We start from the raw sequence: 12,335 nt of genomic DNA, 5'->3' as shown, positions 1-12,335 counted from the left end.
TCACTTGAATCATCATAACTCTGACCCAAATGTAGTGGAGCCATTTAACAAGTTTGGGGTGCAGGGGTGGGTCCTTTCCCAACAAAATGCAACAGACATCCTTGTTGTCATCAGAAGACTCTAAATCTGATTTTTTGACAATAGTTTCCACGTAGCCAAAGGAAACATTTCATTGATACCTCAAACCCTATTGTTTGTTCATTGTATTTGAAAACTAACTTCCAGAGTGATTTGATCAGGGCTTGCCAATCTTTTTAGGCCAATGGACCCATCTGCAAACTTGAAAAACTGTTGTGCAGACGACAATCACTCATTTATTAGATTTCTTAGTTGCCCTTCAGCGTAAGTTCCCAGGATGGGTTATCATAATAAAGAATCATATAGCTAGAGTTAGAAGAGACATAATGGATCATCTAGTCCAACGTCCCGCAATGCAGGGATTGCAGCTAAAGAACAGCTGGCAGGTGGGTTGCCAACCTTGTTGGACCAGTGGACACATTTCAGTTCTTTCTGTTGCTGTCTGATAACACCTGGGGAAATCTCCCTTCTCTCTTCTTCCTGTCATCTTAATTTTGCACGGGGAGGTTTGCTGGCGGTGCCATTGGTCCAACCAGAAGACTAGAGCATGGTAAGTGAGCATGGCAGGAGAGTGAGAAGGCCCTGGCTGGGCTGCGGCACTGAGTCCCACTTGAAAGTGGCCTGAGGCCCACCATTTGAGAAACTGCAATAGAGAAGGAAGTTTAAGATATTTGTAAGGTAAAGGTAAAGGGACCCCTGACCATTAGGTCCAGTCGTGACCGACTCTGGGGTTGCGGCGCTCATCTCGCTTTATTGGCCGAGGGAGCTGGCGTACAGCTTCCAGGTCATGTGGCCAGCATGACTAAGCCGCTTCTGGCGAACCAGAGCAGCGCACGGAAACGCCGTTTACCTTCCCGCCGGAGCGGTACCTATTTATCTACTTGCACTTTGATGTGCTTTCAAACTGCTAGGCTGGCAGGAGCAGGGACCGAGCAATGGGAGCTCACCCCATCGTGGGGATTTGAACCGCCGACCTTTTGATCAGCAAGTCCTAGGCTCTGTGGTTTAATAATAATAATAATAATAATTTATTATTTATACCCCGCCCATCTGGCTGGGCCTCCCCAGCCACTCTGGGCGGCTTCCATAAAAACCAAAAATACAGTAAAATGTCATACGTTAAAAACTTCCCTGAACAGGGCTGCCTTAAGATGTCTCCTGAATGTCAGGTAGTTGTTTATCGCTTTGACATCTGCTGGAAGGGCGTTCCACAGGGCGGGCGCCACTACCGAGAAGGCCCTCTGCCTGGTTCCCTGTAGCTTTGCTTCTCGCAGTGAGGGAACCGCCAGAAGGCCCTCGGCGCTGGACCTCAGCGTCCGGGCAGACTGATGGGGGTGGAGACGCTCCTTCAGGTATACTGGACCGAGGCCGTTTAGGGCTTTAAAGGTCAGCACCAACACTTTGAATTGTGCTCGGAAACGTACTGGGAGCCAATGCAGGTCTTTCAAGACCGGTGTTATATGGTCTCGGCGGCCGCTCCCAGTCACCAGTCTAGCTGCCGCATTCTGGATTAGTTGTAGTTTCCGCGTCACCTTCAAAGGTAGCCCCACGTAGAGCGCATTGCAGTAGTCCAAGCGGGAGATAACCAGAGCATGCACCACTCTGGCGAGACAGTCCGCAGGCAGATAGGGTCTCAGCCTACGTACCAGATGGAGCTGGTAAACAGCTGCCCTGGACACAGATTTGACCTGTGCCTCCATGGACAGCTGTGAGTCCAAAATGACTCCCAGGCTGCGCACCTGGTCCTTCAGGGGCACAATTACCCCATTCAGGACCAGGGAATCCTCCACACCTGCCCGCCTTCTGTCCCCCAAAAACAGTACTTCTGTCTTGTCAGGATTCAACCTCAATCTGTTAGCCGCCATCCATCCTCCAACCGCCTCCAGACACTCACACAGGACCTTCACCGCCTTCACTGGTTCTGATTTAAAAGAGAGGTAGAGCTGGGTGTCATCCGCATACTGATGAACACCCAGCCCAAACCTCCTGATGATCTCTCCCAGCGGCTTCATATAGATGTTAAAAAGCATGGGGGAGAGGACAGAACCCTGAGGCACCCCACAAGTGAGGGCCCAAGGGTCTGAACACTCATCCCCCACCACCACTTTCTGAACACGGCCCAGGAGGAAGGAGCGGAACCACTGTATAACAGTGCCCCCAGCTCCCAGCCCCTCAAGACGGTCCAGAAGGATGCTATGGTCGATGGTATCAAACGCCGCTGAGAGATCCAGCAGAACTAGGAAACAGCTCTCACCTTTGTCCCTAGCCCGCCGGAGATCATCAACCAGTGCGACCAAGGCAGTTTCAGTCCCATGATGAGGCCTGAATCCCGACTGGAAGGGATCCAAATGGTCCGCTTCTTCCAGGCGTGCCTGGAGTTGTTCAGCAACCACTCGCTCAATCACCTTGCCCAGGAATGGAAGATTTGAGACTGGGCGATAGTTGGCCATCGTGGCCGCATCTAAAGATGGTTTTTTAAGAAGCGGTTTAATAACCGCCTCTTTCAGCGGGTCTGGGAAGGCTCCCTCACGGAGGGAAGCATTCACCACCCCACGAAGCCCATCGCCCAGTCCTTCCCGGCTAGCTTTTATAAGCCAGGATGGGCAAGGATCCAGGAGACAGGTGGTTGGTTTCACTCGTCCAAGCAGCCTGTCCACATCCTCGGAGGTAACAGATTGAAATTGATCCCACTCAACTTGACTAGACAGAACTCTAGCACTCTCCCGCCCCGGCCCTGCTCCCACGGTGGAGTCTACTTCTTCCCGAATCTGGGCGATTTTATCTGCAAAAAACTTTGCAAAATCATTGCAGGAGAACATGTGGCCCGTACTGGGCCCCGATGTTGCAGGTGGTTCCGCTAAATTGTGAACCACCTGAAAAAGTCTCCTGCTGCTGTTTTCTGCAGATGCAATAGAGGCGGTGAAGAAATTCTTCTTCGCCGTCGCTATCGCCACTTGGTAGGCTCGACGTTGAGCTCTAACCTGTGTCCGGTCAGATTCGGAATGAGTTATCCGCCACCGGCGCTCTAGCCGTCTCAACGATTGTTTCATTGCCCTCAGATCCGTGGAAAACCACGGGGCTGTCCGGGCTCCATGCAATCGGAGAGGGCGCTTCGGAGCCAAACAGTCAATAGCCCTGGTTAACTCCACATTCCAGCGGGCCACCAGGGAATCGGCTGAAAGGCCATCAACATGGGATAAAGCATCCCCTACCACTCTCTGGAAACCATTTGGATCCATTAAGTGGCGGGGGCGGACCATCCGAATTGGTCCCACCTCCCTGCAGAGGGGATGGGTCGCAGAGAAGTCCAGTTGCACCAGGAAGTGATCTGACCATGGCACTTCTTTCATTTCGCTTTTACTTAGTGTCAGATCACCAACATCCATAGAGGTAAACACCAGGTCCAAGGCATGTCCACGGCTATGGGTTGGGCCAGACTTATTCAGGGACAGCCCCATGGAGGCCATGCTTTCCACGAAGTCCCGAGCGGCCCCTTGTAAGGTCGTGTCGGCATGGATGTTAAAATCCCCTAGGACGACCAGGCTAGGTGTCTCCAGGAGAACATCCGCCACGACCTGAAGCAGCTCGGGCAGGGAATCCTTGGTGCAGCGGGGAGGTCGGTACACCAAAAGGAATCCTGTACTGCCCCTATTGCCCAACTTCCAGAACATGCACTCAGAAAACTGGGTCTTCCCAATAGGACGCCTGGTGCAAACTAATGACTTCCTAAAAATCACTGCAACCCCCCCTCCCCGCCCACGTGACCTGGGTTGCTGTGCGTAAGAGAAACCTGGTGGACAAGCAGCGGCAAGGACAGGCCCATCTGCTTCATCCAACCAAGTCTCTGTTACACATGCCAGGTCAAATCCTCCATCCATGATCAAGTCATGGATGGCAGTGGTCTTACGAATCATTGACCTGGCATTGCACAGCAGCACCTTCAGGTCACGTGGGTATCCCTTGCTGATTCTAGTATCCATTCGGACAGGACCAGACCCGGAGGCAGGGATAGTCCTCAGACAACGACTAAACCTGCCTCCTCTGTAATGACATGGTCTGGTCTTAGCGTAACTCCTCCTCCTACCCGTGATCACTGAGATCGGTTGTCCCAGTGCATCCCCCCCTGTGGAACATGCCCCAGCCATTTTGTGGGCTGGGGCCCACTCCCCGGCAGCCCTGAACCCTCCCCCTAAAAACAAAATAACACCTTAAACAAACAAACAAAACCAATAAAACAATACAAACAAAAAAAAAATGTAAAAATTACAAAAACATCAAAATAAAAAAATAATAATTCCCCAAGCCCAACCAAACATCCATCCCACCCCCACCCCCCACATACAAAAAATCCAAAGAAAATTTTTAAAAAACATTTTAAAAACACTCTGTGCCTCTCCGGCAGTAACAACTGTCCTAGTGAGGCCTGTCAGGCCCCGCCCCGGGCCAGGTGGTAAGTGGCAGGGAGGAGCAGGGCCCTCAGGCACTCACTCAGGGGACTCCTCCTGGGCAGCAGGCAGCAAGCAGCACGCAGTCCTTGTGAGGCCCCAGGCCCCGCCCCAAGCCAGATGGTAAGTGGCAAGAGCAGGGCCCACAAGCACTCACTCAGGGAGTCTTCCTGGGCAGCAGGCAGCAAGCAGCACGCAGTCCTTGTGAGGCCCCAGGCCCCGCCCCAAGCCAGATGGTAAGTGGCAAAAGCAGGGCCCACAAGCACTCACTCAGGGAGTCTTCCTGGGCAGCAGGCCGCAAGCAGCACGCAGTCCTTGTGAGGCCCCAGGCCCCGCCCCAAGCCAGATGGTAAATGGCAAAAGCAGGGCCCACAAGCACTCACTCAGGGAGTCTTCCTGGGCAGCAGGCCGCAAGCAGCACGCAGTCCTTGTGAGGCCCCAGGCCCCGCCCCAAGCCAGATGGTAAGTGGCAAAAGCAGGGCCCACAAGCACTCACTCAGGGAGTCTTCCTGGGCAGCAGGCCGCAAGCAGCACGCAGTCCTTGTGAGGCCCCAGGCCCCGCCCCAAGCCAGATGGTAAGTGGCAAGAGCAGGGCCCACAAGCACTCACTCAGGGAGTCTTCCTGGGCAGCAGGCAGCAAGCAGCACGCAGTCCTTGTGAGGCCCCAGGCCCCGCCCCAAGCCAGATGGTAAGTGGCAAAAGCAGGGCCCACAAGCACTCACTCAGGGAGTCTTCCTGGGCAGCAGGCCGCAAGCAGCACGCAGTCCTTATGAGGCCCCAGGCCCCGCCCCAGGCCAGATGGTAAGTGGCAAGAGCAGGGCCCACAAGCACTCACTCAGGGAGTCTTCCTGGGCAGCAGGCCGCAAGCAGCACGCAGTCCTTGTGAGGCCCCAGGCCCCGCCCCAAGCCAGATGGTAAATGGCAAAAGCAGGGCCCACAAGCACTCACTCAGGGAGTCTTCCTGGGCAGCAGGCCGCAAGCAGCACGCAGTCCTTGTGAGGCCCCAGGCCCCGCCCCAGGCCAGATGGTAAGTGGCAAGAGCAGGGCCCTCAAGCACTCACTCAGGAAGTCTTCCTGGGCAGCAGGCCGCAAGCAGCACGCAGTCCTTGTGAGGCCCCAGGCCCCGCCCCAGGCCAGATGGTAAGTGGCAAAAGCAGGGCCCACAAGCACCACCCGCGTCCCTTAAAATATTTGTAGTTAACATTTATTTCAACTCTCTTCTAGAACACAAGCCGACGTTCTCAAATATCCTGAAGAAAGGATACTTGGAAATTAAGAACAACCATGACAGCTATTGGCAGACATGCTGCGCAGAACTCACTCCATACAAACTGTACCTGTATTGGCTTGACAACAGTGGGAACCAGAATCTTCCTACTGTCTACCTGCTTTTGCATTTCCAAAGCATCAATGTGGAAACGAATGTGGTTGATGCAGTGCTGTTCAATAACTCGCACCTGCAGCTTAAGGCAGAGTCTCCATGGGAGGCCTTGGACTGGGGGCAGAAGCTTTGGGAAGCTGTTCATTCCTCAGTACCATCTTTCATGAGGTCCCAGGGAGATCTGGGGCGCTCGCAGAAATTAGACAACGATGAGAGCGGCATCATCCAAAATCGTGGTTTACAGAAGGAACCTACCCAATTCTTCCAGTCCACATCGTTGACCCAGAACATCAAGGACTACCAAAACATTCTCAAATCAGGGACTCTTTACAGACTGACGCTCCAGAATAACTGGAAAGCATTCCATTTTGTACTCAGCCGGTCTCTCCTCATGGCGTTTCAGACCGGTGGGCTTGACGAAGACCCTCTGTTGAGCTACAACATTGACGTGTGCCTGTCTGTCCAGACTGATATTCTGGATGATTGTGACTCTTGCTTTCAGGTTATCTTTCCTCAAGATGTGCTTCGTCTGCGGGCAGAAACCCGTCAAAGAGCTCAGGAATGGATGGAGGCCTTGAAGTCTGCTGCCAATGCAACCAGGAGCTTGGGTCAGAATCTGCAAGTGACGCTCAGAAACAAAACCCAAGGCCTGTCGTGCGGAAAAGAGCATAGGAAGATCAAACGCCAGTCGGTTACCACCAGCTTTCTGAGCATCCTGACCACCTTGTCGTTGGAAAGAGGACTGACTGCCCAAAGTTTCAAGTGTGCAGGTAAGCAAATAAATGTCGGACGTTTTGTACTTGTTCTGCCTGCCTTTACTACTTGACATGCCTTTCCAAGGTATAAGGACTTTCTGCTGAGTTTTGCACAGCTTCCTGTTGCAATTCTATAACTTGGGTGATCTTTCTGTGTATCACTAGCTGTGCTGGCATGGTTCATGAATGCATGGGCTTGTGATGAGCTGCCAGGGCTTACAAGTCTTCTGGCACCTGGTCCTTTAAGTAGGTCCTGATTTGCACCAGCAGGAATCCAAGTGGAGACTTGGGGAACAGGCTGGGCAACCTGGCTGCCTAAATAAGGTGCCTCCATAAAGGTAAAGGTACCTCTGCCCGATCGGCAAGTCCTAGGCGCTGAGGCTTTAACCCACAGCGCCACCCACGTCCCTAAGGTGCCTCCATAGAGACACCTTATCTCTCCAACAGAGAAGCATGGGCCATGCTTCTCTGTTGGAGGCCTTCATCACATTCTGTTTTCATTTTGTATTTTTATGTTGCGAACCGCCCTGTGATCCTCGGATGAAGGGCAGTATTCAGATTTAATAAATAATAAAAATTTAAGCCCCACTGGGCACAGCCTATACTTATCTGTGCCTCCCCAGTCGCTGAACGGGGTCAGGAGGTTTTGGAAGGGATCTTGTGGTAGTAACACACCTGATTGCCGATGCCCAGGAATGCAGCAATTAGTCTTTCCAGCAGGGGGCAGTGTCAGTAAATTGTCTTTATATTTTAGGTCAGCCAACCTTGTTTTGAAAGTTTTTTTTTTAAAAAAAAAAATCCTTTTATTGCCATCATTCTGTTCCTGCATGTTAAGGAGAGATTTAGCTATTTGGCATTAGTAAGTTTAGGGTCAAAGCCCGGAAAAGCAACCATATTTCACAGATCTTAATTGAAAAGTGGTGTTTGGAAAGTATTTGGCTGGCGAATTGTGGGTTTCCCCTTTCTGGCAGGCTGAATTTCTTATTTAGTTACATATAGAGATCCTCTAGAAGTGAGAGACTGGTGTGCTTGTTCTGTAAATAGTAATCATTATTCTTTTAAAAATTGGAACATTTAGCTTTAAAATAAACCAGCCATTTCCTCTCCCCCTGCCTTCCTCAGTTTAGCAACATCTGGACGCATAGACTACAACTCCCATCCCATACTGACTGATGGGAGTTGTAGTCCCAAACATTTGAAGGGCACCAGTTTGGGAGAGGCTGCTCACTATGTTTGTTTCCCCTTTATTGCATCACACCCAATATTCCATTTCTGGTGACTTCTCTGCAAAAACAAAAAACCTTTATCCTCGACCCACAGTTATTACTCCTGATTGACCTTCTCCCCATTCATATTGAAAGTGGGTGGAAGATCAGCTGCCTTTGCTCCCATCTGGGAGAGCAGAAGGAGTTCAGGCAAATTCCTAGTGGAGCTTTCCCTAAGTTCTCCTATGAAGAAAGTCAGTGTGAAAGCAGGAGCACATTCATTTATTATTAAATTGGTATTCTGCCCTTCATCCAAAGATCACGGGGCGGTTCACAACATAAAGATACAAAATGAGAACACAAAATAAATAATAAAACCAAGGACAAAAACAAGCCCGATAGCCCTGCCCCCACAAACACTTTTTAAAAGCCATAGATAATACTTTATTCGGCTATAAGCCCACCAGGTAAAACCAATCAGTAAATAAAATAGCATTTTGCATTCTAAAATATCAACTAAAATATTTCAGCGCATAATCTCGTTCACATTACATACAGTCTCTAGATGTACCATATTGTGGCCTTGAATATAAAGATGGTGGATTGAGTTTACTAGATTTTAAATTAAAAAGCCATAGTATGTGAAAGAGCAACGTTCAAGCCTGGCAATTAAAGATGCATAATGAAGGTGCCAGGCGAGTCTCCTTGGGGAGAGCATTCTACAAACAGGGAGCCACTGCAGAAAAGGCCCTTTCTCATGTTGCCACCCTCCAGACCTCTTGCGGAGGAGGCACACGAAGAAAGGCGTCAGATGATGATTGCAGGGTCTGGGTCGGTTCATATGGGGAGCAATGGTCCTTGAGGTATTGGATATACACAGATACAACCAGTGAAGGCAAAGCAAAATGTTAGCAGATATTGAAGCTGGACACTGCCGGTTGCATCTGTGCACACAGCCCTGGTTGCTCACTAGGGTTTCAGCATCCCCCTTGCAGCCCCTTCTCTCTCCTGTCTTACCTTTAAGATCTTTCCAGCAAGGAAACACTTTAGAGGTGATGTAGGTGGGGGCAGGTGTCTGTACGGTTCCGGTGTTTTGCCATCCAGGTTCGCAGCAGAAGGTTGTAGAGAAGCCTTGTACCCTTCTTCATCCGGGGCATGGGCACATTCCGAACAGAAACTCTCCAGGGACCTCTGCGTGTGCATTTGTGACCTGAGATCTTGTGAGTAGCTCAAGGCGATCCAGTAGGTTTTGTCGTTGAGCAGGGTTTTTAACCTGGGCCTTGTATGCTCAAAACCCAGTTTTTTTGTATGCAGCATTGCACTGGCAATTTATGCTAGTAGTTTCCAGCTGTGCATTGGCTGAAAGGTGCACTTTACTGTTTTTACTGAGCCATTCTGGCAGGATCCGTGCCTCAGAAAAAAACTACCAGCTGGAGAACCCTATAGATAGAGGTTCATGCCCTGTTAAAGTTAGCTGTGATTTCCTAGCTCACACCATTTCTCCCCAGGAAAGGTGAACTTGGGTATGGATTGAGGTGTGCGCATGCAATCTTGCAGCTCATTCTAAATGGATCACATAATCCCATGAAAAGAGCCCTGGGGTTCCCGAAGGGAAGAACAAAAAGATGCATTGTCATTATTCATTTATTTTAATTTAATGACATAATAAATGCGTTCAAGCTAACGAGTGGAAAGGCCGTGCTGTGGAAACTGGGCTGAAGCGGGCTTGTCTGTTGAAAGTCCTTGTTGAAGGTAGCCATTTGTCTTTTCCCACTTGGAAAGATGTCCGCTGTCTTAACTTTGCGGGGTGGCTGTTTAACTGAATAGGAATACTGCTGGTAATTGCATCTTGTAGGCCTCAGGCCCACCCTTCCCTTCTCTCCACCCCCCTAACCTCATCCAATTCCCCCACAGCTGCAAAAGAGGGGCAAGCTTTGTGGAGGTGGAGGAAAAAAAGTTTTGCTGCGAATTCTTCAGCCATTTAGTGCAAATTCCTGTAATTACCATCATTGTGTCCTGTCTGAATGGCACATAATACAGCAGAAGCCTTTCCTAATTGAGACCTTACAGGAGGTACAAATCCCTCCTTTGTTCAGCCTGACAAATTAGTGCCAGAAAGTGGCCGGGTCCGAGTGGGAATCAAAGAGGAGCTGCACAAAGATGAGACTTAAGGCTACAGTAATAACCCTCTCTTGTTCTTCAGGGGAGGAAAAAAGTAATGGAAAAATTAGGCTTTTTCTTTCTTGGGGTTTTTTTGTTTTGCTGTAAATTCCCTTGACATGACAGCACCTTAGGGCTGCTTTATTTATTTAGTAAAAGTGATTAAATAGTAATATGACCTATTGTCTCTCCAACTGCCCCCCAACCGACTAAGTCCCACTGCCTTGACTAATTGATTGACAATGAACCTCTGATAGAGGAGTTTGTTGGAAAGATTTGCTGGGGAGAAGGTTCTCTCTCCCCCCCCCCATCCTTGTTTCTTTCTTTGTTTTTTCTTGTGTCAGGGATTTGAGGGGGGGATGGTTGGGGGGGCCAGAGTTGGTTTTGTTTGAATTGCACTCTACACCCCCCCCCCTTTTCCTATCCTCCTTGTTAAAAGCTTTTGCAGCCAAAGCTTCCAGACAAACAGCTGACACTCAGAAGTGGGTAAGGAAGAATGTAGCTTTAGACAAGTTTATCTTGGGCGCCAGCTAGCATTTTCCCAACCACGGATAGAAGCCAGGGCAGCCATATCAGGCCTGGGGATGTGGCAGAAGGAGAAGAGGAAGGGGGGAAATGGATTCTCAGTGTATCAGGGTCAGGGAGGGCAGATTAAAGAAACAAAAACGGAGGGGAAAAGTTTTTCCTTCAGGAACGGATGCCTTCACTCGGCCTGGGAAGAGAAGAGGTTTTACTCTGTCCATTTGCATTTAGCTCTTCCCACCAGAATAAGTGTGTCTGATTCTGTTTTGCTGTGCGGCCCTTTTCAGCACCTAGGATCTTCTCTGCATCAGTGGTCAGATCCAGATACAAACTGTCCATGGGGCTATGCCAAACGGCCAAAGAATTTCATCACCTCCAGTGTTTCAAAGGGACCATCAGGGCATCTTTCCCAGTTGTTGATCGCAATCCTGTCTTTCATGAATTAGTTTATCTTAAAGCCCTTTCTTATTAATTCAGCAATGTTATTTTGGGGGGTTGCTTTTGTGTTTTGGTTTGTTTTGTTTTGGTGGCAGGGTGTCCTTTGAATAAAAGATTTGCCCTTGCCTGTGCTATGCATTAAACTAAGGAATGTAGTCAAATTGTTCAGGAGATACTGAAGCCATTTGAAACTATTGCTGGACTAGAATAATGCTAGTAATTATACCATGCTTAGGATGTGCACCGTGCTCCTGATCTCCTTTACTCAGAAGGAAGTCCACTGGGGTAGCCTCCTACTAAACTTCCAATAAGATTGCAGCCCTAATAGTGTGATCCTGTGCATGGCCTATTGAGTTTACTGGGACCTGATTCTAGGTAACGGTGCAGAGGATTGCAGCCTAAGCATTGCAATAGGAAATGGGTATATATGCTTAGCTCAGGCAGGGGTCCCATTATAGTTTGTGCTATATAAACATATTAAGGAAGCTTGTTCCCACCCTGTTTTGTTTATGGCAACCTCATCCTATGGACCCAATTGTTATACAGTTCATTTACTATTTTTACATAGCTTTTCTTATTGCTCAAGTGTTAGGATGCTAAATGCCTCTGTCGGCATCCTGTAAACTTCCGATTCCCGTGCACACATTGCAATAGCAAAGACTTAAGGGGGAAGTCAAGCAGCTGTAAGAGAAAAGCGAACAATTCCAGGATAGGGAGAATCTGCTACAAACCCAGATATGACGCTTGGAATCATAATCATAACCATAATTTATATAATGTGTTAGAGAATTCAAACGACTTCATATATGTTATTTAAGTATGGTAAACTTCATGGTGATTCCATAGACCAGGAGTGGGGAACAAAACGCCTTCCATATCTATCTATCTATCTATCTATCTATCTATCTATCTATCTATCTATATGGACTCTGACTCCCACCTTGTCAGTGGCCGAAATCAGTATTTCTATATTGCAAAAGTGTTTGTGTGTGACTGTTCATGGCTGACATGAGGACAGAACCAAGGACTTCGCTGCCTTATTATTTCATTTGTATCCCACCTTTTCTCCAAAATGGCATTTGTGGTTCTCCCCCACCCAACAACCCCATGAGATAAGTTAAAATGAGAGGCTGTGAGTGGGCCAACGTCACCAAATGAGCTTTGCAGCTGCATTTTAAGTTTTGGTCTCTTTGATCCTAGTCTAGGGGTAGGAAGCCACTTTCATCTGATGGGCTGGATCAGAAAGCAGTCAACCCTCTGCATGCCACATTTAACAAAGTCACTCACATGAAGGAAGGCTGGTCAGAAATTGCCTTATGGGCCCATGAGCCAGAGATACCCTGTCATTGTC

At 49.1% G+C, this 12,335-nt stretch overlaps 1 protein-coding gene across 3 annotated transcripts in view; it reads left to right on the top strand.

The window, feature by feature from the left end:
• PLEKHM3 (pleckstrin homology domain containing M3) overlaps positions 1–12,335 on the top strand; it is an 84,500-nt gene that overhangs the window by 15,265 nt on the left and 56,900 nt on the right. For all 3 annotated transcript variants that reach the window (XM_081166505.1, XM_081166506.1, XM_081166507.1), the window contains one exon: positions 5,748–6,674. In XM_081166505.1, coding sequence (XP_081022631.1) covers positions 5,748–6,674 — 927 coding nt within the window. The remainder of the gene's footprint in view (positions 1–5,747; positions 6,675–12,335) is intronic.

The sequence above is a fragment of the Podarcis bocagei genome (genome assembly GCF_964188305.1).
Source record: "Podarcis bocagei genome assembly, chromosome: 1".
Classification (NCBI taxonomy): Eukaryota; Metazoa; Chordata; class Lepidosauria; order Squamata; family Lacertidae; genus Podarcis; species Podarcis bocagei.
This window is presented reverse-complemented; position numbering and strand designations above follow the sequence as displayed.